Consider the following 27,319-nt stretch of genomic DNA (forward strand, 5'->3'; position numbering starts at 1 on the left):
GTTATTATACCCTGTCACAAAACAAGATTTTCTCTACCTCTCTAACCTGAGCTTTGTGGGAGTCTCTATAATGTTACCTATTCACATTCATGCAAGTCATTATATTCTCAGGGCATTGAATCAATGGCTACTGGATTGTTCATGTTGTATTAGAAGATGTTGCATTTCTCGTCCTCTCAGCTCTAATCTCAGGGACTGTTGCAAGATCTGGAGTATTTATTTTGAGTATTTATCCTCAAAATACAGACAATACACCACTTTAGTCGTGCAAAAATGCATTTGTTAAGATACAAGGGAGTGGAGCCAACAGCAGTTGGCTTCTTCCCAAAAGATTCAATAATTAGCCTCTAATAAAAAACCAAGACACGGCCACCTTTGTCTTCAGGTCTGCCCGTTACATCGTTACAATGAATTGAATGCTAATGAGGTGATTCCACCTAAACAAAATAAGGAAAGAAGAAACAAAATGCATGATTGTATAAAATAAGTAAACAACAGCAAAGCATTAATTCTGACAACCAAAGACCAGTTATGTATGTGCCAATAAACACATCAATTATTCCTGCCCCTTCAGAAGAAGCTTGGTGAAAAAGAGGGAGTGTTACTGACTGCGAAATAATTCAAAATGCAATTCAAGATTGCCTCACTTCTGCATGATCTCACTGCATGGGGCAAGGATGATTTGGATAGGAGAGATTCCCTTCACCTCTTCACCTCTACATTCAGTCATTTTCTACAGCTTATCCTCATGAGGGTCGCAGGGGATGCTGGAGCCTATCCCAGTTGTCTTTGGGCGAGAGGCGGATCACACCCTGGACTGGTTGCCAGCCAATCACAGGGCACATATAGACAAACAACCATTCACACTCACATTCATACCTATGGACAATTTGGAGTCGCCAATTAACCTAGCATGTTTTTGGAATGTGGGAGGTTGTCGGAGTTCCCGGAGAACATGCAAACTCCACACAAAGATGGCCGAGAGTGGAATTGAACTTTGGTCTCTTAGCTGTGAGGCCTGCACGCTAACCACTCGTCCGCCATTCAGCCTCTATCAAATACAAGTTAATTTATTACCTTTATTGCGTGTATGTTTTCTGGATTATTTTGTTGATATTCTGTTGAAATAATGATCTCCTAAGAAATAGTTGAGTCCCGTTGCACAAAATCCTTGAAAATGCCACAAACACGCCAAGGAGACCACATATCAGGGCATGCTTACCAGTGTCTTGTATTTGTTTATTTATTTACACTTTCATTTGTGTCTGCTAAAAATTGCTTTATCATAACAGTGTCATTATCCTTGGAAAAATATGACAGCATTGTACACTGAGCTTCGACAGCGTCTGTTCTAACATAATAGAAACCATTAAAATAAGCAATCTTGTGTTGTCATGGCAACAGCAAAGATGTTGGTTTTATTAGAAACCAGTGTACCAGCCAAAGGATTTTTAAGGAGTGCGTATTACATGTTGCTTTGCATAAAGACTTTTGTGTGGCACTAATGACTCAATAACTGTGTGGAAAGGGTGCAGGGTGCAAATCTTTACCTTTGTTATGTTAAGTCAAATTTACAACATTGTTTATAAAATTCCACCATAGAAAAAAAAGCACTAATCATATATTTCTGACACCCACATTTCTGAACAATAAAGACAATTGTTTCAGTCAATCAGATGCAAAGCTGCACTTGGTCTGCACCAGTAACGGCCAATATGCTCACTATCAATCCAGAAAGTGTAAAGAACAGATGTGTATATCAGATGAAAAGAGGAAAGAGCACCTACGTATGTAGTCAACACAAACAACACAAAGCCTCCAGGTTTTCATAAATGGCGATACTGTGTGTAGTTTTTTCTGCGTTATTTTCTTTTTGTTTGTTTCACATGCCACCTGTTGTCATTATCATAGATGAAAAGATGATTTTCAACAAAAGTTTCTACATTTTACACCTCAATGTTTGCCTGCTTCGTGGAAACACTGTTATAACAATAATGTTTGTACAAAAGGCTTTTCTGAGATTCTTTTGCTTTTTCATTTTCTTTGTGGTTATGAATAAAAGACAAGCAACAAATGACCATGCCAACTTGAAGTGAGCCTCAATAACAATGCTGTCAATTCAGAAGCAGAAGCAGAAAATTTGTATTTCAGCTGTAATATTTTATTACGAATCACTATTATTATTATTATTATTTTTGTAACAGATGTCTAATAATACCAGATGATACTGGAATAAAATTGAGAAAATCGGACCATACTGTTTTTTTCTTCTGACGATAATGATATCACCAAATGGCCCAAGATGGCTATTGGAAATTTTTAACATGTGCAAGGTTTATAGCGAGCACTGCCTGTTGCTGTCTAGCTACAGTATTATGTAAACCAAAAGTCCAAAAAATGTACACCTTGGTTTTCAGACAGAATCATTAAACATCACATTGGGAGAAATGGGACCTATTATGCTCATTTTCGACCCTTTGTATTGAGGTGTGGACTCCTATAGAGGAGCTACACACAATAACCTGCACAGAAAACTTTCTAAATCTTTCCTTGGAAAGGACTTTTCTATAACTTTCCTTGGATTTGTGCTTCCCGCCAAATGTGCAAACCTCATTATCTAAAACTTTGGTATCATTTAACACGAGAATACAACATTCTAACTATGTGTATAGGTCAGAAAAGTGGAAAAAGCGTAACAGGTACCCTACAAGTGGTGGATACATCGATTTTTTGTGTTTTGACAAATTGGCAGGGCACATCCTACAACACTACTGTAAATGAGCTTTCAGAGCAAACAACTACATGTCAGTATTAGTTGTTTATAACTGTCTGGTCGTTCTTCCTGTTCCTTGATATTGCAACACTGATTTCAAAGCTTAAACTCCTTTTTTGCTAACATGCACCAGTTGGAAAATCAATAGCTCATTCCCAAGCCCTGTAATCCTCAAATGAATATGATCATCTAAACCTCTGCTGTTTGAAAGCTGTGTGCAGATTTGATGGATCATGTACAGCATACAAGTGAACACAATGCGTTTGATAGGTTGGGTGAGGAGAACCACCAAGCACACATCCCTCTGTCCTGCAGGATATAAGAGGCTTAATTGTGTTATTTTAACACAAGTTCAACGAGTATCCATTATGGATAATGCATTTTTGCGAGTATGAAACGAGTACATTTCATCATGAATAATAAACAATACATATAGCAACTTCTCATCAATTCATGTCAATTTCAGATTTAAAATAATGTACATATTTAAGGCCAACCCATTTCTGGTTAAACCAGACAACAGATACGGATGCAGATAATGTAAATGGGTGAATATATACAGATACAGATAGTAGTGTACTCGCTCATCCCTAGTAGCTAGAGCAACATAGCTGCAAAGACATTGCTATTCTCTATGAGGATTCCATGAGGACATTGCTAGATAAGCAGTGCTGGGACATACAAAAGTGGAATACTACTACAGCAAATAGCAATAAGCAACCATGTTGGCCGCAGAGCATTATAAAAAAGGAAATTGCCACTTGGACTGTCACTGTTCATTAGTATTGTGCCGTAGGCTACTTAAAGCTCTCCAGAAGGCTTTCATGTTGGACTGGTGGGGTCACCAAAACATGTGAAACATGTGATCTGTGTATCACTACAGCATCTCTAGGAAATAGCCTCAATATAGAAACATTGTCTTTAAAATGTTGTTATTCTCATATTTAATATATGTAGTGTCCACTTTTACAAATGCATGTCCTATGCTGCTGCACATGTACACTTATATAACTGAACTATTGACCTTGCACAAACATTGATCACGGCTACTACAAACATTTGGAATGTCCTGAAGCAGGAATAAACCACTGGTTACTTATTGTAACAGGTAGACCAAGGAAAATATCAGCAACAACTTTGCAAAAGGTAGGAGTGAAGGTATCACTATCTCCTGTTCGACGACTTCATGAGCAAAACGACATTTGGTGCTATTTAGTGATTGAATAAGCAATACAATAGGACACACGCAGGCAACATAACACCTCCCCAGTCCGTCACATGTTCCAGTATCACATTACAAATGAGGTCCTATCTATCAAGTTGTGCATCCGATCCAAATGGAAATACAACGAAATGTTGCTCTTAGTTCTTGTATTTGTGTTTTGATGTCAAACCCAAATGTTTTGGTATACAGCGAAAATAAAGAAAATGACCTCACTGTTCCAACACTTCTGGAGGCCACTGCATGTGAGCTACAGCGCCAACAATGCAGTCACATTTGACCAGGCTATAATTCATGGTTAGTCTATTTGCTGGAGAAAAACAAAATGAGAAAACTCCCGCTTCTGTAGTTGACTGACAGATAGGTGGCAGAACTCCAGGCTGTATTTTAAGGTGTGTAAGACACCTGCTGATTTATCGATCTAGGGGTGGGTCAGAGGCAGTATCATGTCCGTGAGGAAGGTGGTTCTTCACTCATAATGTCATAACAACCCAGAACTTCACAAAAGTCAAAAGTGGAGCAAAAAAGCAAAGGAGGTGATAGATGTTCTCACATTTGGTACTTACAAACATGCTCCGGGGACACATACTACTGTTTTTTTTTTTCAGTTAAAAATCTATTTAAAAAGTCCATTCTGAATCATAGGGACTTTTAAATTGTGTTAATAGCTGCAAAGCAAAATAACAGCAAAAACTGAGCATGAGCACTTATATCATCACTTTAAACATGCTTGAAGGGCTGTTCAGCGTCAGCACTAACTGGTCCATGGAGTGGCTCTATGTCACTTAACACCCAGAGGTGCTAAGGATAATTGCCAAAATAAATACTTTTCAGTAATTCTGGATTGCATAAGACATCAAAAGTTATCACATCAGAGAGCAGCCAACAGTCAACCAAATACTGAGACTATCTTGATCCTGCATGTGGATGTACGTAACTGCTTGTGTATGGCCGCATGGAGGCATCCAAAGTGGGGATTGGTGTCTTGCATTGCATTAGCATTGCAATGAGTGCGGTGGTTTCAAGGACACATTCATGCTTAGGTATCTCAATTGCTATTTATGCAAACAAGTAATGATACCACATGAATCTGTTTTGCAGCTAAGCCTGGTGAATACTAAAGTAAAAGTGAAGTCAGGTCCAAAGGTCAGAGTACAGCTGGGAGATGTTCAGAGAAAGCTAATTGATGTCCAATCCTCTGCATAAGGTTTACATTTAATTATATTTCATGCTGTGTTGTAATCTTCAGGGATTCGTCATGTCAATTAAGTCATTAACTCTTCTCACTGATTCACAAATGTAGGTTCACACTGCAGGGAACGATGCACAATTCAGATTTTTTGTTATATACAATCTTTTTATGTAGTATTTATCAAATGAAATGTGACTTGTATTTGTGTATAATTTGAAGAGAAATTATTCGGGAAGTGATATGCATGCACAGAAAACACAACATGCTGTGTTTATGTAAGTAAACATGACCGCTTGTCATTTTCGAAGAACATTTGCAAAGCAATGATGCAATATCTCCTGGAGAAAGTCCTCTCTGTAATTTCTGTTAATTTCCTATTCAACTTTTACATTTGCCAGCTCTGAATAACACTAGAAAATGACAAAGAAATAAAACAATGTATTAGGTTTGTACATCTGTATGGACATATTGCTGCAAATTGCATAAAGTCCAGTTGTCATTTGGCTCAGCATCGTATTCCCAGTGATTCTTTTTTCTTATGTATATTTTGTAAACATCTGCTTGCACAGTTTTTTCAAATTTAGTGCATTTGATTTTTTTTTTTTAATCCCAAATACTGATATGCAGGTTTTTTAGCATTGTGTAGGCGTTGGGTGTTTTAAGTTTAATTTTTCCCAAAGGTCATATTTTGTCCTCACCTGCTCTTCGCCAACATAAGATGTCAATTACATCCCTACTGACAGTCTGACAGTCAACATTTTTATCCATGTTTTTATCCATGTTGCCTACATTTTAGGTATACCTAAAATGTTTATTAATGAAGTTGACATTTGCCATGAGGTTCTTTTTTCAACATAATGTAAAAAGCTACAGATACTCCAAAAATACATATTCAAAAAACACAAAACCAATTTCTACTGAATTTTTATGGGATGGGATCCAGCATTAAAATGAATACATTTATTTTCAACATTTGACATACTATACTGTCAAAGGGACTCCATCTGTTCACCCTCCTCTACGTATGTAGCAAGAAGTAGTCTGCTAATTCATGCACAGATGGACATAAAACACAAATACGCCAGGCCGCAATTATTTATTTTTTTTAATATTGAGAACAGCTCTGCAACATCATTCAGCAGCGTTGCGCCATAATCAAATCATAATTTCATTATGTATTTGCGGCGGCTGTCCTTGCTGAGCATTGTGTTATGCTTACTGTTAATCTAATTTAATGTTGAACTCCATCAAGCTGATTGATGTTGACACTGAAAGACTGTTTAGTTATTCACCTGATTGGAAAATTTTAAGGTGTATCAGAAAGTTTGCACATTACATCACATTTGGAACATCTGTTTATGAAATATTGGGCAAAAATTAGCTTGTGATGGAGGGCATCGAATATACATGAATATACAGTATTTGGATTTTGAATTAATGTCTCTTTTGTCCAATTATCCAATTAAAAATCTAGATAATCACAGCCTCACCTTGACATATACTCAGATACAAATATGCTGTGGCATTACTATTCATGTCACATATCAAACATGCTTCTTCAGGAAGGCAGAGACAGATGAACGTATTGAACTTTTAACCTTGCCTTCTCCAGCCTGACATGGTTGTCATCTTACTCATGTTGACAAAAAATAGTTTAAACATAAATATATCTAGAAAGGTAAATATGGTCTTGACACTGTAAAGCAGGGGTATTCAAAAACAAATATAACATTTCTGAAAAACATCTCCTAGCCTTTTATTCTTTTATGGCAGCACCCTGTTTTATAACACGGCTGTGGAATCATCCTTGCGTCATCCTTGATGGCATCCCTTACAGGCCCACCATGAGGGGGAAACATCACCAGATTGTTAATTCTCCTCTCCCCTATTCATGAACTCATCATGAACATCAGTAAAATATCATCCTTTACTTACAGTAAGTGTCTGCATTTTGGAGACAAAAAGTCAATGTATTATAGTATATAGTATAGTACGTGTGTGTGTGTGTGTGTGTGTATAGGTCCCCTTGAACAGTAGCATACCATAAATTCCTTCCCCCCCCATCCTCCTTCTCCTGGGAAGTAAAACCACTCTCGTCATCTTCTTCAGCATCACAATTGAACAACCTCATAATTCCTTTGTCACACACCTTGTCAGTCTCTCTCGCTGTCTCAGTTTCATTGTCACTCTCTGTTTTACTTTTGTCTCAAGTCATGAGCTATTTAGCTTAAGCTAAAGCTCTTGCCAAAGATCACTGCATCAGACTACAAAACAAGGTATTACCTTCCACTTCCACTCGTCCACATCATTACTTTATGAAGCTGCACTATAAGCATCATGGGAAATGTAGTTTTTAGCCATAAATTAGCCGCATCATTGTACTAGCCGTAGGGTTCAAAGCACAAGAAAAAAATAGCAGCAAGTTATTTTTGGACATTTGTGTAATTAGATGGTCAAAATCCATAATTTTCCAATTAAGGCAAGCTCTGATAGTGAAGGAATCTCACTTTCAGCTCAGCGCCCGCAAATAGGGATCTTGCAGCTTTCCTATTGAGGGTCACTACTCTAAAGCCTCCAGTATGGGTGGATTGGCCATCAGGAATGATCAAAATTGGGCCGATAGCCAGTAGTTTATGTATTTATTTTAGTAAATAGAAGTACAGACAACCAATTCACTACAACCAAGCAACGTTGAAGTTGAAGCCTGTTATCCCTTTAGGCCACCCACAAACTCATCAACTAGGTCTGTCGAATCTTACGTGTGATTCGCCGTCCTTGCTGTTATTCCATGAGCAGCTGGGCTTGTGCAGTTGTGTTTTATTAGTTGGCTGGACCATCATGTTCATCTGCCACTGTAAGTTGTTAACATGTTGGCCATTTATGCTCACTGTGGCATGTTAGTTAGATGGATTTTAATATCAGATGTTAAATTTAAATACGGATAACTTTGTAGGTGTGCACCTGTCTTTGGTCCACTGCCCGCTGGAACTAAAGCTAGTTGTGTTCCCCCAACCTCTCAAAATTCAGTGCTCCAGTGCTTCAGTCCTCGAATAAAAAACACTAACAGCAAACAAGCATCTTGTTGAATCTTCCTAGCGAAATTGAGCGCTACTGTAGGTATCCACTCTTCCGTCATGTTTCCGGCATGTTTGTTACCAAGCACCAGTGTTTGTTACCACTATTACCAAGCACCAGTGAAAAAACTTTCCAAGTTTCAAATGCTCTATAAATTTGTGTTTAAATCCTAAATACTACCATCAAAGAAAAATGAAGAATATAACTCTGGTAATTATACACTTTTATTATTATTATACAAGCACTAATATTTTGTTGGCTTTGATTGTGGCATCATTTCCACAAGTTCATGCAATGCCACATCATTAATTTCTGTCCTGAGTTGCATTCATTTTTCACCAAGCCCTTCTACTGATTTCTGCACAAAGTTTCCCCATCTTCCTTCCATTTTTTTCCAATGTATACAACAGTTCTTAACCTGATTTTAGTAGTTTGATGCATGCTGATAATATCATCCTGAATAATTTTCCACGACTATGGTTGTTTAACAAATGAGAAGCGACTCACTGCATCGGTTAGCATTTAATAACTTGCTGCCAGCTGAAACATAATCACCCATGCAGTAATTATCCAATGGGAGGTTCTCATGGATGTGCTTAGTTAAATCCAGGCAGTGACATTTTTTGGGCAGGCAGTGTATCATGAGCATATGAGCCACGATATGGAATGATCATGAAATCAGATCAATCTGATTGGGCATCAAGCAAGTATGATGCTCAGGCAGTAAGACATATTTGTTTTACTACTTTAGTGAGTTTACTGAGCTTGTGTTTGAGCTTTCTGTGGAAAAGGTTCCACAGTCCTGAACCAAATGCTGATAACAATGGAGAAAGGCAAAGAAGTTCAATTTTTGCCAAAATGTTCCCTCGATATCAGTACACTGTCTCGTTATCGTAAAATGCTACGCATAACAAACTGTTATATTTAAACTTTGGCATGTTGAATCTTGTAGTATTAATAAAGATATCCAACATTATTTGTTTATTCAGCTTTCTTGGATCACTCAAATAAGAATGTTATGCAAACAGATGTTAGTCCATTTGACTGCGTAGCATTCCATGAACCTGAGTGCTCAAACAAAGAATCCCACACGTTAGTAACTAGTGCAACTGTTTTTAACATTGGACGTAAAATTTTAACATTTGCCCATTTGCTACAAGTGTTTGTGGTTTGAATCGGCATCTGTTTAAATCAGTTTAAAAAAAAAAATCAATACATTGAACCCAAGTCTGATAGATAAAAATAAAAGGAATCAGTACTCACAAGCCAGGAAGCAGTTCATACTGAAAGAGATGTTGTCAAGAGAGATAGCTGAACCAGGTTCAGGTCCATCTTCTGTGCTGAACAGTAGCCAAAACCTGTGGACATACAGGGAGCTTTTTACTACCACACAACCTGTGAAAGGCTGGACAGCGCCAAATGGAAATGAAGCAGGGAAGAATTTATTCCACTTGTAAAAAAAGTTATAAAGCTTTGGAGAAGAATTCAACAACAAGTCTATAATCTGAATTGTCTTTTTAAACAGAGACAATATTATTATAATTATATCATAATATTACAATGTATATTATATATATGTATTCACAAGGAAAACAAACAATTACAATTTACAATGTACTTGAATGTGCAATTATTTGGACACAAATATTTACAGATGGGATTAGCAGAGTTGTCTTCCTTGTGTACAGTTTGGTTTACATTTCGGTTTGATTAACTTTGAGATCAAAATTAGATTTAAACTTCTCAGAAGGGCATTTCCATCAGTGTTTACATATCAATTACTTTCTTGATAAGTTGACTTTGTCTCTCGTGTTATGGAGGTGTACTGTCAGTAATGTTCTGACTCTGGTCAGCAGCTTAGGCTGTATATCTGATTGTGCTTAAGCTCTCCAAAGGTCACTTGACAAAGACTGGCAGGTTCACCTGGTGGTTACGGACATGACATTCTAATTTAGAGCACAAGTGCTGCTGACTACATAACCCAGGAATCAAAAATTAATCACTCTCCAGGGAGCAGGATTATCTGAGCTTGAATGGCAAAGAAACCACCAGTCAGGCAAACAAAGACAAAATGCCTTATGTGGGTTTTTTTTCTTTCTCTTCTGTCTATTTTGCTTTAATTTTTCTCTTGTTTGAGGGGAAATCAGGGACAGAGCTAATTGGAAGGCACGTAGGATGGAGCCTTGAGTATACATTTCTACTATTTATCAAAGACAAGCGGATTAAAAGAAAATGTTGCACACACAGCAATCAAACATTCCATCCGTGAATATGTTGTCTCTATGGGATTCATTAATTTCATCTAGTTAAGAGAAAATGAAATGTGAATGCTTTAACTATACATCAAGAGAGAGAAAGACTAAGAGATTGTTAGTTAAGAGTTCATTGGCTGTGGGAGCACTTAAGTGTTTGGGTAAGGGTGATGAAAGGTTAGGATGGGATATGGTGACTGGCTAAACAGTTCTAAAACTAAAACTAATCCAATGCCTTTGAAGTCATCCAAACATTCTGTCTTGACATAACCCGAGAATGATGGGTGGGTGTCGTACCAGTCTGCCAGCCCGTAAAGTGGAACTGTGAAGAGCTTCCAACCCCTATCAGAAGGGGGTTCACTGGCTAAGTGCCACAGTTGGCGCTGCTCCTCGGGGCCTGTGCTGTTCTCCACTAGCCACAAAGACAGCGCAACCTTCTGTAGGCCTCCAGAACACACCCAGAAACGTACCTGTGGTAAACAAATAACAGTTAGGCAGCTCGGTGTAAATGGAAACAGGCACAAGCGGTGTCACGATATACATCAACAACCAAACTAATGATGGAGGTTTTGGGGGGATGTGACATTTCTGTCAGCAAATCCAAATTAGCAAAGCACAAAATTTCATTAGGAAGGAAAAAGTCGCTTGCTAAGAAAATGTTGAGTCGAAATTCTGTTATTGTGGTACAGGTGTTCTTTTGGTCACAAACAAGTTCCATTCCTAGTCGGAAAGTCGACAAGTCGGAAGTTGAATTTTAGTGCAAGTTGGAATTCTTACCTAAATCAACACATACTGGACATAGAGAATATAAAAAATGTAAAATGCAGTAATACAAAATAAATGCAATAATAAAATGAAACAGAAATAAAAAATGCTGCAGCGCTTACTTATTACTGTCACTTTTTTAGGAGCAAGTCTAGTGTGAGGCAAGTCTAGTGTTGAACAGTTTCTTACTCTGTGAAACCGTGAACATGACGTGAGTCCCGATTGTGAGTAAATGGATGTGGGAGGAGGACAACTGTATGCTTTATGCAAGAACTGATGTTCTTTTGGTGCAGTCTAGCTGACAGTAGATTCTTTTGTTATGTTTTAGTAAAGAGATTATTGACTGACCATCTCCTCGTCATCCTTGCAATGTCTGGGTAAACATTTTAATACAATCTTGCTGACCAAAATTACTTTTTTAATGTATGGAAGTTTGTTCAGAACCCCCTGTGATTGGCTGGCGACCAGTCCAGGGTGTACCTCGCCTCTCGCCCGAAGACAGCTGGGATAGGCTCCAGCACCCCCTGTGCCCCTCATGAGGATAAGCGGCACAGAAAATGAATGAATGAATGAATGAATGTTCAGAACCACAATATGTCATAAGACAGAATGCTGGAAACTGAGAACCACCTGTATATGTAATTTTGTATAATTATTAACTTTATTCAGTTAAAATTTGGAAAGTAGGAGATAATTGATGTGCAAATTGCTATATTTACGTATGTGTACAAAAATTGTGTGCTGTATATTTTAAAAGCAGGAGATACTGCTTACTACTTCAGTTTAGTGAATTATGAGGATAGAGGCAACAATTTTCTTCCTGTACTGCTGGTCTTTTTTGTTACGTTTGATCTTAATCTAGCTCATTTTGTGTTTTGCACAGTGTTGTAACTGATGGAATCAGTGTTTGAATGGCAGAAAAACTAAAGAAGACATTAGACCCAACTAAATACAACTTATATTACAACCTCTCTTTCAGCAAATTCCCATGCTAGGATATAAGTGACTGGCGACACAACAACAAATACAGTTGGATCCAAAAGTGTGCATGTCCCAATACTTCTGGACATACTGTGCATAAAGACAGGAATGTAAACACGGACGTGTTAATTTGAGAAAAAGAGACTGGGATTGAGGTTTGTATTACACAGGAGAATATGACAGATGATAGCAGGTGAAACTAATGAGACGACAAGTGGCATGAGACAACCAAAAGTTAAGTCATGAACACAGGGAAATCTTGAACATCCCAAAAGCACTAAATATTCATCATTCATTTTTTTACTGCTTGTCCTGTACAGGGTCGCGGGGGAGCTGGAGCGTAACTCTACCAAGCTAACTTTGGGCCAGGTGGTGAGGCAGACGTGCTCGCCGCCATGTGGCCTGTGAATATGGTAAACGCAACTATAGTGTATAAAGAGAGAGACAGTCAATAGAAAATGAAAATACCTTTAGAGTTGGAGTCTGATGTCCCCTTATAGTTATGTATAGTTTTTCAAGGAAAATTGATTGTATCCGTAATCATGCATATTTCTGTTATAGCCGATAAGTATTATGAAACTGCGGAATATTATTTACTGCAGCTATATCATGCATGTTCTTCAGTATGCATGACAGGTATACACACATTCCTTTTGAGTAGAACTTTTGAACAAATTAGTTATTAAGAATGAAGCCCAATGTTTTGTTGTGTTGCACTGAAAGAGATCAAACAGCAGCAAACATCTGTCTAATTATTCAGAGTTTAATAGAAGTCAACCAGCAGGATCATTGGGTTGTTATGCATCAGCACCACTCCCTCTGTGTTTCTCCACAAATTAATCTCATTTTGTTGTTTCCTGAAAGGATGTGGTCAAAGTAATCTGCCGCATAAACAAACAGGGCGTAACACAAATTAAACTGCAAGACGACGAAGAAGAAGAAAACAGCTTTAGCTCTAAAGCTTGCCAACAAGCATGGGTTGTGACCGTGTCCCACGGTGGTATTATTATTTATCAAAACCAAGAACACAATTCTTGTTTCAGCATTTAAGTGGAACAGATGCTAGCTTAAGCTGATAAGCATGACACGCAGAGACAGCGCAATCCAGAGAACAGAATCCAGCACCTTTATGTCAAGCATTTGCTTGTCCGTTGCAGCTTATCGTCCTTTGTGAGACCACATGGTGACCATTGAAAATGCAAGATTGCAGGCAGTGCACAATGGGCATGACATGAAAGTGAGCTGTGCTAATACCCAAAACGAATATCATCAACATAGTTATCCAAGAGGACACAGGATATATTGAACAGCACCAATTCGGTGTTGAGAAGAAAGGATTTAGTGTCTTAGTCTGGAATCATAGTTAATCTTTAGCTGCGTATCAAGAGACTGTGAAAGAGCGGTGATGCTCCAGCACTGCCTGCAGTTATCCACAAATATCAGATGCCTCTTATTCACGCTGTGGTGATGAGAGTCTCCTCATCCATTTGCTTCCTTTCTGATTATATAACTTCTTTTTTTGGATCAAACTTAAATTTCTGGTAATGTCTCTCTTGGTATGCCAAGTACACATGCAAGAGCCATAGGATGTAGTACTTCATCACAAAAAAATAACAACTTTTCTGATTACATCATCAGTAACTGAGACTTTAGGCATCGAAGCTCAACAACATGCAATGTTCATCAACAGGAGTACACTCCCATTTCAAGAATAGATCTGCAGATGCAGCCTTTGACTGATAAGGTCAGTCTCGCTGTCTATATCTGACTCGCCCCACCCCTTTCTCTCCTTCAGATGAAACAATAGCAAGGCACATCACTGCATGTTTCAAATAAATCCACGCTTCCATGTCTATGAACGCTTGCCGGAGCAAAACCGCTAAGACATGTATCTGTTACGAATCTCCTCTTGCAGACTTCTCCATCTATCTGAGTAAATCACTACCTGTGTCTGTTCACCCAACTAAATCATCTGTATCCACATCTGTATTCGGAGGGGGCGAGAGCGACGCAAACTGGAAGTGTACATGGTTTAACAGAAATGGGCGGGGCTTAAATTGGTACATTATTTGAAGTCAAGTTGGGTTAATTGGTGACACCAAATTGTCGCCAATTAATAATGTGAATGTGAATGGTTGTTTGTCTATATGTGCACTGTGATTGGCTGGCAACCAGTCCAAGGTGTACCCTGCCTATCGCCCTAAGACAGCTGGGATAGGCTCCAGAACGCGACCCTCATGAAGATAAGTGATAGAAAATGAATGAATGAATAAATGTGTTAAGTTGGTGATTCATGCAAATATCCAGTTATGGCAAACAGGAAAATAATCTGTCAGCCTTGTTCACTGCAATCACCACGTTCAGTACAGCAAGCACAGTCTTCCAACTGACTTTATATCACCAGCCAAATTATAACCGAGCAGGAGGTAGTTTGTGCAACGCCACATGAGCCTTTTTCAACTTGCCAGTTGCACCGTGTACGTGAATGAGGCATCGCTCAGCTCCTCCGTGGCTGTCTAGGGAGGGGCAGTCGAGAGAGAATGAGAATTTTCTTTTCATCATGATTATGGATAATGGCGAGATGTACTCATTTCATGCTGGTACTTGGTTAAAATGCATTATCCATAACTGATACTCATTTATAACGAGTATACAGCTCATTTATAATCTGTACTGACTCTATCACTATGCTCACTTCATGCAGTATGGAATATAATAACCTCTAAAGAACATTATTTCATTTTAACAAAAGATGATAACAATCCCTTACAGGTAAATCCCGTCCTATAGTCATTACTTGTACATGTATACACATCAACCAACTACATCTTTCCGTCCGAAAGCATTTGGTTTGTTGCAGGTCATGAATTAGTCGCCTTCCTCTCCAAAGTCAAATCCTTACGGCCAAGTTCACATGCAGTAATGCTCAATGTCTTCAATTTCATTTCACACTGTACGAGTTAATTGCCGATGTCAAGTCAAAGTTCATGATTGAAGAGCTATATGAGCCGACTCAGAGCCACTGTTTGATTGTATGCTCAGATTCTTGCAAGGTGTAGGTAGCATACAGTATATACGATGCTCAAAATAATTCAAACCACAGCTTGTTTCCGTCATTCTAATGCTAAAACAAAAGCAAACAGCAAAGATATTTCCTAACTGTGTGTGCCTTCATCTCTAATGAAGCTTCTACTTTTGCAAAGGTGAAAGGGGAAAAGGCTCTTGAGATTTGGAAATCCTGTCTTACCACGTCAACTGTGCAAGATCACCGTTAAGACCGGACAAATATCTGATGCTAGAAATTCATCTGAATGTCATACTGCAGAACAGGTGACATTCCCCACTGTTCCTCACAAGTTACAATGCTCAACAAGACTTGCAATCAGCGCAGACAAGGGACACAGAAATTTAAAAAGGGCTAAGTCCACACAATGTATGCCCTGTTGAGGATATTGCTGCCCCATGTTTGCTTAGACATCAGCTTTATATGTACATATTTTCACTATTGCTTCACTATTTCTTCAATATTTTGCCTTTTAATTAGGGTTGGTAGATGACTATGTTTTAACTTAGAATTTGGGTTTAGCAGCACTAGAAATTAAACACATGCACACATATTGTTTCAACATTGCTTAATGCCATGCTCACCGTGCATGGAGAGTTTCTTAATGGAGGCGGAAAGAGAGGACTCCTTAGTAATGCTGGGCGACCTTGGCCTTTCCCCTCCACACCGAGTGTTGCACCTTGTCAAAAAAACAAAAAATATGATTAATATACAGAAAAAAATTAATAAAACATAATTTCTCCTAAAACTATAAACCTGACCATTGTACAAAGCTTTAGCTCTTATCACATTTTAGATTTCACCATATAATTTTAATCGTTATAATTGTGGATTGACAGACTTCTCTTGAGTTCTTCAGTGTAAATGGAGTAAGTTGAAAAAAAAAACAAGCCTCAGCAAAAACCAAGAGCTCATCAACGGGCACATTCAAGTCGGGGAACTGACTATGCTCTGCTGACTCCGTGTCGAATGCTAGATCTTGTACATTTTCTGGGACAATAAAGAAGATAGCTTCTGACAACAGTTCTTGGTTATCTCTTTCTATTGGAGATGAATGTTCAAAATGTACTTTTAATGCTCCAGTCTTACATCCTTCCATTTTATGTCCCCTTTAATGAGGTATCTAAAATCAGCTTCCACTACACAGTATTTGGGTGAAGTTCTCCTCTTTTCATTTTGAAATAACTGATATGTACAAGAGCATTTTTAGCACCACTGTGCTGGGGTACCAAACATATTATTAGAGTGGCATATGGGTGGAGAAAGATACTTTGCACTGTATTATTTCAACTTCTGTATTATTGTCACTTCTCTGTGATTATGGGAATAGAACTTTGGTTGTTGAATTCACTGGCAGTTTTCACTTAGTAAGTTTAAATGCATAGTTTTGTCCAGCAACTGCAATGGCTTGTGTAAGGCAGTGGGTTTCAATGTATGAGGCAGGCATTCCCCTGGGAGGCACCAAAAAACTTCAGGGGAGCTGCAGCAGCATGTGGAAAAAAAAACTAAACAAAACAAGTATTTTTCAAACTTGTTAAGCTAACTTCAGTTATGTCAAAGGCAAAATGTTTTGTTTTGAAGTTTTTACAGTGAGAGCGTAAACAGAGTGTAGGATGACAAGACAAAACTTGACAAAAGGTCCTCCAGAAAAAAAACGTATTGTCCCTGATGATAACTCTATTCTATTGTACTTTAGAAGAGAGGCCACACAGACACTGTGCCGGACTTTGAAAACCTCTGGTATCAAGCATTATATCAGATTAGTTGGCTGACCTTGGCTACTGTAGGTATAGCCTCTATGGTACAGGACTGTAGTTCTTTGCTAATGAACAGAGTTGCACCACAACTCTTTTCTTGCTGATCATGGCTGTAAAATAACCCACAATGGAGTCAAATAAAGTTGCAGCTACTGCCCACTGTGCTAAAGAAGGTGAGAAACACTATTAGATTCATTGAATAACTAATATCAAAACAGAAAAGTGTTGTCCGAGTGGATCTCGCTGCCACATTGCCGTCTTTGTCAACAATCAAAGTAAAAGTGACATTAAAAGTTATGTAAACTTGTTGTTCGCAGTATGTGAATTTTGAATTGTTTTTTTATGTTAAAGAATTTCAAAAAAAGTGTTTCGTATTAACCTTTTTCGGTGGACGAAATTCATTAGATTTAGTTTATTGCTTATGGGGAAAAGAGTACATTTCGGTTTGAGTCGGACCTTCTGGAACAGATTAAAGATGCTAACTGAGGTTCCATGGTTGCATATGGCTGTCATTTGGACAGGCATACAGCAATGTGCATTTTGTAAATGCTGTCCTTTTCTGACTTTTATTGGTTTATCATCTCCATGATACATAGGCAGACAGCTGTTTGTTGCATTTGTCATGCTCTTAGTTTGTTCCTAGGGTAAACCCAGTCTGGGCAAACTGTGTTGATTGCTTAAGCACAACACACTTCTAGTCGCGCTCAACAATCTTCCATTCACAAAACCAGGTAAAACAAGGCGCTATTTCCAATAACTGGTCAGGCGGGGTGAGTCGAAAACCAGTACTGTTTGCTTCATGGTTAAGCACCTTTGTCACACGCTATATTGTAACAATATCTCGCCCTGATGTTGTGCCTTCACTTTTACTCCACAGTCTCCACTTTGCCGTATCGCTTCGATTTCTTACTGTTGTGCCCTCGCAAATAAAATTTGTTGACCAGATATGTAAATACAGGAGAGCCTTTTTTTGTTAGCAGATCCTATTCTATCTACATGATGACTTTATTTTGAAAGGGTAAATCAACTGCCCAAAATGAAGCAAGTGGAGACAAGCTGAGCTTAAGAAATCTTAGGAAGTCCAATGCAAGTGAAAAAGTGTCAGTAGTTAGGTCCACTCAGATACGCCGGTTACATGTGTGTGCTATAAAATACGAAACTGCATGTTGTAGAAATTTGAACAAAGCATCTTCAAATACACTTCTTTTTGATGCCTTGAACAGACTTGACTTTATCTGTCTGGAATGATGTCACACTAATTACACAGCATGTCATACAAGCCAGATAAGGGTTTAACTTAAACAATAGGGCACAGAGTTAAACTTGATGGAATCATATCTTAACACAATATCACACTCAAAAAAACCCCAAGTGGACTTCACCAGATGATCTCTGGGGAGATGTGCGGGAGTTACCTGATGATGGGCAGCTCTGTCTAGTAGCCTTCGCTGAAGGCTGGAGTCTTCTCCAAGAGACACCGTGGCCCATTATTGACTGCCAACTGTATTCGCCTTCTTCAAAAGAGCAGTAGCTGCCATTGAGGAAGCGGCCTGGAGAGATACAGGAGAGAGCATATATCAGGGGAAGAGAGAGAGACGATGATTGGAGGTGGGCAGTATATAATGATTGGACAGGGGCCGAGCAGATGATGGGGAGGAAGGAAGTACTGTCAATGAGAGAATAAGTACAAGGTGGATACTATAGGAATCAAGGAGAGCCACAGTGAAGAAGAGATTGTGCAGCATAATGGTCCAAAAAGTATCATCGTGTTGGTGAAATTTGAGGGAGGGGGGAGGTGGAACATAGAGGAGTTTGATAGACTAGAAATACAGACAGAAAATTGAAAAGGAGAGTGATGAGGGACCATGGAGAGGAAATGAAAGCGGTCAGGTAGTGCTACCATGTGTTTTGGGGTTGGAAATCAAGTGAATGGCGTGAGCCTCTGAAGCCTTTTGGCAGCTGACTACTTCTGATATTTTAGTGACTTGAGTAGCCAATCAGATGCATCCCTCTGGAACCACCAGGGGAGGTGAATGTGTGGTCTGTCTCGCCTCATTTCCACAATGCCATCATGGAAAAGTGCAAACTGTCTCATTTCTAACAAGATTTTCCCTGTCATATTTGTAAATGACTGCATAAATCAAATACTTATATGAAGAAAATATTATCAGAGCTATTGTCAAAGACTTTTCTTTGATGTTTTTTTCCATTTTACCACTGACAAGCCACTTTTACAGACAAATGCCTGTATATTTTTGACACACGGAGAGGATGGCGGGTATGCTAGAGCCTATCCCAGCTGTCATCCGGCAAGAAGCGGGGTACACCCTGGACTGGTCACCAGCCAATCACAGGGCACATATAGACAAAGTCATTCACACTCACATTCATATCTAATTTGAAGTGAACATGAATATTTTTGGAATGTGGGAGGAAACCGGAGTACCCGGAGAAAACCCACACACGCACAGGAAGAACATGCAAACCCCACACAGGAGATGCCCAAGAGGAGACTCAAACCCAGATTTTCCCCATTATTATTGATGTTATTTGTAAATTATTAGGGTAATTGAGATGTATTTTTTTGCATGAAATACATCCTACGTTCAAAAAAAGAAAATCAATTTTTTCCACACTTCCGTCTGTGAATATGACTAGTGATTATCTACGTGTTGTGTTAGTCCACCCGATAAAAATATATGGTCATGTTAGCCGCTACTGTAATAATATCACTGTAGCTTGGTTAATAATAGTCAGTTATGTAAATGGAACACTGTTGGCGTTTTTTTAGGGTTTTTTGTGAAGGCATTAACGTCAAAATAGGTATATCCAATATAGTCCATTGTAACCTAGCTCATATTAACTTGTGGTAAAATGCACAGAAAAGGGAAAGAAATATGTGTTTATGGTTCATAATAGGATTGTGAATGATGGGCAAAATTCCAAACAAAAGTACAGTTCCCCTTTAAGAGTGTTTAGTATTAGAAGCTGGTTCTTGTGATATGAAGGTAGTTTTTATTTCCTTCTTTATAGTCTGACTGAATTTCATTCCCCTTCATTTAGTTCACATCAAAACTAGCAGAGGGTTGCTGCCAGCATCTAAATGTGATTGCAGAGTTTGTAACGCCATGACTATCTAAAATTACCACATCAGTCATTTCTTTTCATCAGTCATTTCTTTGGCCTCACATTCACGCATCACACAGACCAAAATCACCTTCAACTCAGAATAAATGTGTGTTTTTTTCTATTTTAGAATGCATGTTTGTGATATTGAAATCTTCATATTTGAGATTCAGGTGAAAATGCATCATCCCGGTATAAAACTTTATATGCAAATGTGAGAACAGTCTCTTGCTTGAAACATTTTCATTCTGCCTCTCAGCTGGGATAGGCTCCAGCATACCCCAGTGGCTGTAGTGAGGATAAGTGGCATAAAGGATGGATGGACTTTTCACAGCCCAGTAGTCCTTCACGTAATCCCTGTACCTGAAGTCATGTATCCCCTACGACTGAATTCTTAAAAAACATAAACCACAATAACCACACTTTCATTTATATATTTACTTCATTAAAAGGGACCTATGCTGATTATTGACTCTTTGTATTGAGCTGTGGAAGCTTTGTAGATCTTCCAGATGCAGTGTTTCCTTGGATTTCCTGTTTTCCTTATTTTATTTCATTTCCGGCCCTCCTCTAAGTACGCACAGTCTGCTGTGATTGGTCACACTCCTGAGGACTTCTGGATAGCTGCCGAGTTCATTGTGTCCGATTACTTACACCAAATAAACACAGTTTGGACACTGATAAATTGTTACTTGCAGCATGCTTTTTGGATTTTTCCAACATGACCTGTTAACATTGGAATGGCGTCAGCTACAGCAACAGTTCAGTCGAGCGTGAAGAGCCATGCAAAACATATTTCAGGGCTCACTTCCAAATGTGCAAATTATCTGACGCTTTGACATAGTTTAACATGAGAATACAACATTGTAACAACATGTATAGGTTAGAAAAGTTAAAGGTCAGCCTTTAATATATGATTATATAATTGTTGTTTTGCAAAAGGAAATCTACAGAAGAGCCTGTCCACCTTAACTGTCCCTTCATAAATGTACGCACATTGGCTCAGTCGGCTGTAGTGTGTAAAACCCATTGGCTTGTTTGCGCTGCATTCTCCGCCATGTCATTGATGTGCAGAGAAACGGTGTTGCTTGATGAAGGCATGGTCTGTATAGTGTTTAGCAGCCTTAATCATCGCTCAAAAAAAAAATCCCCTGCCATATTTTCCAAGTGCATATACACTCATCAGTGCATTCAGTTAGAACCAAATTACAAGCTCATACAGCTCAAAAAATGTACTAATTAGTCACGGCACCATTTAAAAAAGACCAGCTTTCATTTAGCACACAATATACATGAAATCTTAAAAAGTACCTTTGTTGGTTGACTGGATGCACTGACTATGTTAGAAAGCCCTTGAACACACCATGTGTGACGTAGATTTCTCCAATGCTGCACAGACAAACGTGTATTTTCTATTCTTCCTTGTTCACAAATGTTAATGCTGCACGTAAATGCACAGATGTGAAGTTTAATTCCGTTAGCACTCCGCTGCTGTGCATTTTCACTTTGTGCATAATCTTGTGCTATAGGTGCTAATATTTCATCTTACGACATCTTGTCACTACTTAAATACACTACACTACTACATACTAAAATACTACACATACAAATACAAATCAATTCACCAAAGTGAAGGCAAAACTGCCAGGAGATATCTCACCCTGTCTCACTGCACACACTGGCCCCACTCGCCCCCTCATCCAATGAGCAGTCAGAACACAGCGTGGATGCATTCACAGACTTGAGGTGAATTGGATATGTAAAACTCAACTGCCACTGCTGTTACTAAAGCAGCAGGAATATTATTACTTTTCTTGTTAAAGCACATAATAGCTGAGGTCAAAGTTCAGTTCAGAATGTATACTATTTGTCAGCTCATGTCTAATTATTTTCCATGCTTCTTGTCCTATTTCTGTTATCATAACAACAGTTGAACAGGTCATAGCTCTCCATATTTGCTGTTTTGAAATTTATAGTCCATTTCCCACATTGTTATTTGCAAAGCATAATAATTATCAAAGCATAATAAACAATAAGGAGGAGTTAATAACCACAATCAGCCACAGCTAATGCAATGGAAAGACAAAGCCTCTGCCTCACTGAGTGTTGAGAAAGTCACATGTGGAAGAATCTTGTAGTACCACTTAAAATGTATGCTTGCATTCCCTTTGATGGAGGTAGTATACCTCTGAAGTTGGAAGGAATATGTTTGAAAACCAGTGGGGTGTTGCCAGAATTTTGACTGACAAAGATCAACCAGATGAAGCTTTCACTGAAAGAAAGCAGAATTAATTCATGCACCAGGCTGCAGCGGCAGGGTAGTAGAGAGAGAAGGGCCAAAATTTTACTCCTATGTCGAAAGTGTTTGCGATTGACATAGGCTATGATCATCCTTTTTTTCCTGTTAATTAGCCTCAGTGTAGCTTATGAAGGACTTAACTAGATAACATCAGGAAACGCACAGATAGATCACAGTGAATAGGGTATCAGAGAGTGATTCACTTTGTGAGACGTTGTGTTGAGTGATGGAGATGAAAATAAAATCCATTGCCTAAGGTGGTTTAGCCAGCTGAGAGAGACACATATGACAGTGAACTTGAAATTAGTGGGGCTTGTCCTCATTCACAGAGAAGATAAAGGTTAATACAGAAAGAATAGATGGATAGGCAGAATGAAAGTCGTGAGTGACAGCAGACCTTCATACGACTGTGTTCATCTATAACATGACAAGGAGAAAGGTGAGTGGAGGTTTTGGGGAGAAAAAAAACTATTATACAGACATGCAGTAATAAGCATACAAGGCAGAGTGGCTTGTGTCTTATGACACTGAAATTTAGTCTCTAAATATACATTCGCCAGCCAAAACAAACAACCTGTACTGTGGAACCTTGGTTAGCATACATATGTCCTGCTTAGCATGTTTTTACCTCAGTTCAGAATCAGAATCAGACTCAGAATCAGTTTGCATATATTTTCTGGTTAGTGTACAATATTGCATGCATCATGTTATTAATAAACTGCATGAGTCCAACTGTGTTGAACTGTGTTCAAATTAGATATGAATGCGAGTGTGAATGTATTTCTACCACAAAACGTCTTTGTTAGCATCCTATTATATTGCTATAGATATTCCATTGCTAATACATAAATGTGAGTGTGAATGGTTGTTTGTCTATATGTGCCCTGTGATTGGCTGGCAACCAGTCCAGGGTGTACCTCGCCTCTTGCCCGAAGACAGCTGGGATAGGCTCCAGCATCCCCCGCGACCCTCGTGAGGATAAGCGATAGAAAATAACTGAATGAATGAGTTCATTTCGCCATTTTAAAATTGCTTAATTTAGGCCAAACATTTGTAAAATCTGGTAACATTTTTGACTGATAATAGGCTGTAGTCAACCACAAATGTATTCATTATTAAAGTTTGAAGCCACAAAATTCAAGGTGTGATGTGACAATGGCTGACTGTGTATGTATTTTAAAGTGCTTTCTTGCATGTTCAACTATAATTGTAAAACTATCAAAACATGTTTTGTACTTTTTGATTAATTGACAATGTACTTTATTTGTTACGGGAAAAATGTATTCGATTAGAGTATGTTTTCATTTGAGTGGGCTCTCTGGAACAGATTAAGTACATTAACCAAGGTACTGCATGTCTAATGAGATCCAGTACAAGTGCTATATCAAAGATTCTGCACTGACAAATAACACTCAGACAACACTGTTTATGATTGTTACTATAGTTTACAGTGGTCTCGAACTGCTGTCTGATATTTTAATATATTTTATGTACTTATCTAGAAAAATATTATAAACCCTCTCTCGGGATGATGCAGTGCACCACTTGAAAAGACAATTGGACCTTGCAAGTCATACATTTAAGTTCAACCAACATTCTCTTGAAACGTATTAAAAAATCAATACGAGAAAGGATTAACTGAAACGGGTGACTTTTGCTTTTCTGATATTGAAGGGCAAGTGTTCATAAAGACCTTGATTTATAAAAAAAAGGTGCAAAAAGACAGAAATAACAATCCAGAAATATACCAAGGGTGAGGATTGCTTGCCAAGCCAGCCTTTCTCTGCAACTTCTGCATGACACTCAACTGTCCCTCTCTTAGGCAGGAATCACTGGCTTCGTTAGTGAAGCTGCTTCTCAGGTCAGGCGTTACAATACACAGATGAACATCAGACAGCAGAGACATGATTGTCTCTCGGTTACTAGATCATAATGTACTCACGACATCGCTCGCCCTCGTCGTCCCCGAGTGGACAGTCTGCATTGAAGTCACAAAGTTTGTCCAGTGGAATCCCAGGTCCTTGGTGACAGTGATATTGGCCCTTAAGTGTGATGGAAGGACCCGGGGAGGAAGCTGGAAGAGAGAGTTGCATGCAAGAAACATCCAATATTATTATTTTGTTGACAGTTATTGTTTCTAATAAACAAAAATGTTACCATAGTGCAGTACAGATCGTAAAATAAATGCATCACGGTAAAATTGCATTACACAATGAACAAAAGAACAACAGAAATAAAATCTTATTTTGAAATATAATTCCTAATGATGTTCTTGTTTTTTGTTGCTTGCAAGATTTACAATATATGTCAAACACCAAAATACACATCAGCTGCTCAGGGTAACATATCTCACAAATGGAAGAAACTCTACACTTCTGTTGCAGAAGTACATCAGTCAGTGACACAGGCTAATTTATGTCCTGGCCGCAAAGCATGTGTGAAATCCTGAGGCTGCCTTGTACAAAGATAAATAGCTTGCCTGGGTGTGCATAAGCATCTGGCTTTGAGTACAGTATTCATCAGAAAAAAACCTGACCCAGATACTCTTGCAGGTAGCAAAATTGGAGCTCTCTTTCATTTCCACAGTCTTGCACACACTCAATATTATAATTTTAAACAACTCAGTTGTATCCTGCCTACATTTGCATATCATGCAAATCAGACAGGTGATATTTTCAGACCGTGGACATCTCCACCCCATTCATCAGAAGCGGATCACAAAAAAGAGGAGAGAGGAAAAAAAGATTTCACTGATGAACACCTCGATATTCCCCTTTCTCAAGTGAAAAACAGATTTTTTTATCATGAATGACAAGTTTGCCGTGATCTGTTATACGTGGATTTATTTGCCATGTAGGCCGATGTGGATGTTAAATACCTTATAAAGACTGCTTCCATAACATGACAGATAATGTTGACACAATTATGGATTCTAGAGACAGTGATACGAAGTACACGGGATTCTTGTGCATTTGCGATTCAGCATTGACATTTTTTTGACTGTGGATATCAGGAAACACATACAGAACACAGAGGTTCAGGTTCCTGGGCACCCACATCTCTGAGGGCCTCTGCTGGACACACAATATCACGGCCCTAATGAAGAAGGTCCTGCAGGGTTTCCACTTCCTCCATGTCCTCAGGGAGAACAGCCTGGACAGGAACCTTGTTACTGGCCTTCTATCACTCCGCCGTGGAGAACATGCTCACATAGTGTGGTATGCTGCCTCCACAGCTCATCGCAGGAAGGAGGTGCAGAAAGTTATCAACACCGCCTAGAAAATCACCGGCTGCTCGCTTCCCTCCCTGGACAATATATCCAAATCCTTGCTGGAGGACAACCAACGCCGTCACACTGTATACATCCCACCCTGCCCACCACGCATTCAACCTGCCGCCCTCTCGGAGGCACCTCAGGTAAATCAAGTTCCAGACAAGTATGCTAACAGTTTCTTCCTCCAGGCCATAAGGACTGCAAACAAACAACCACACACCCAAAGCTCCACTGCATTTCTTTATTATCTTTTCTACCTCATGTAGATATTTATACAGATAGACATGTTACTAGATACTAGCTTCATATTCATATATATGAGTAGTTTTATTTGTATATGTGTTTTTATTCATCTTTTTTTTATTTCTCAAGGTATTCTATTTTGTATCTTATAAGTGTGCACTGCCATGGAGGGGTACCTCTCCAATTTTGTTGTGTGCAATGACAATCAAGCCTATTCTATTCTATTCTATCATAGCAAACCACTGTACCACTGTGAGAAAGCCAACAATTTTACGTTTATGTCTTTATGCTTCACTGATAATGTTTTTTTTTGTCAAGCATTGACATTTTGCACTTTGTTCAGTAGTCCCTGAATGCACCAATGTGTTGCTTTGTGCTATGACACAAAAGTTTGGTACAGCTCGGTAGACTGCAGTTTCATCGGTCCAGCAATTATCTTAGATTATCGTTCATTAATGGTGAGTACCTATACATTTTAGTCTTTAAATGCAGTATGTCTTAAATAAAGTCTGTGAGGCATATTTTTGGTTCTTAAACAAGGGTTGTGTCACAATGGTAATAGAAATTAAAGAGGAAAAAAGAGGGTCTGGAGCTGAATCTAATCTAATATTTACAATATTTAAGTTTTTATTTTTCATATTTTTATTTCATTTTAATTTCTTTTCATTTTGATTGCAAAGGTCATCCGAAATCAGACCAGAGTGCATGGATTTGGATGGTGGGTATCGAGCCTTGTGTCAAAACTAGACTATCACAGCCAGCTAAATGTGACTACTCCTCCTACATCCAATTCCGATCTGATCACATTAAGTATTTTTCATTCATGGAGGAGCATGATAAATATTGTGATTCATTTCAGTTTGAAGCTCATATGGAACATCCCACGGATGTGGAGATGTTCTAATTATTATGTACTACTGACACTACAGGTCATCTTTGGGTTATGAAAAAAAGATACATTCCAATGACTGTGATGCAAATTGAGTTTAAATCGGGATTTATATACATTTAACTAAAAAGAACATAACTACTGTGGTCCTTCCTCTGTATCCTTCCACTGCATGCACGTAACTAGTTCTATTTCTTTTGTACTGTTTTAATCATTCAAAACCACGTGACATCGTAACAAGCAATGTTATAAAATGAGGATTGCAACCATAATTGAATTAAGTTATCTGAAAGCATTCACTCATCACTAGCTTCTATCGAATTGTCTTAAATCAAACACTGTTTTGCTCAACGTGACAAATCTATTGGCAGACTCTACAGCATCCTATTTGCAATTTTAAATCTGTC

At 38.6% G+C, this 27,319-nt stretch overlaps 1 protein-coding gene across 4 annotated transcripts in view; it reads right to left on the reverse strand.

Moving 5' to 3' along the window:
* The window catches only part of alk (ALK receptor tyrosine kinase), a 260,619-nt gene that overhangs the window by 44,848 nt on the left and 188,452 nt on the right, over nt 1-27,319 (reverse strand). For all 4 annotated transcript variants that reach the window (XM_058091041.1, XM_058091039.1, XM_058091042.1 and 1 more), the window contains 5 exons: nt 24,449-24,580; nt 18,497-18,631; nt 15,909-16,003; nt 10,812-10,984; nt 9,526-9,620 (listed from right to left, as the gene is read on the reverse strand). In XM_058091041.1, coding sequence (XP_057947024.1) covers nt 9,526-9,620; nt 10,812-10,984; nt 15,909-16,003; nt 18,497-18,631; nt 24,449-24,580 — 630 coding nt within the window. The remainder of the gene's footprint in view (nt 1-9,525; nt 9,621-10,811; nt 10,985-15,908; nt 16,004-18,496; nt 18,632-24,448; nt 24,581-27,319) is intronic.

This window comes from Doryrhamphus excisus, chromosome 13, assembly GCF_030265055.1.
Source record: "Doryrhamphus excisus isolate RoL2022-K1 chromosome 13, RoL_Dexc_1.0, whole genome shotgun sequence".
NCBI classification, from domain to species: domain Eukaryota; kingdom Metazoa; phylum Chordata; class Actinopteri; order Syngnathiformes; family Syngnathidae; genus Doryrhamphus; species Doryrhamphus excisus.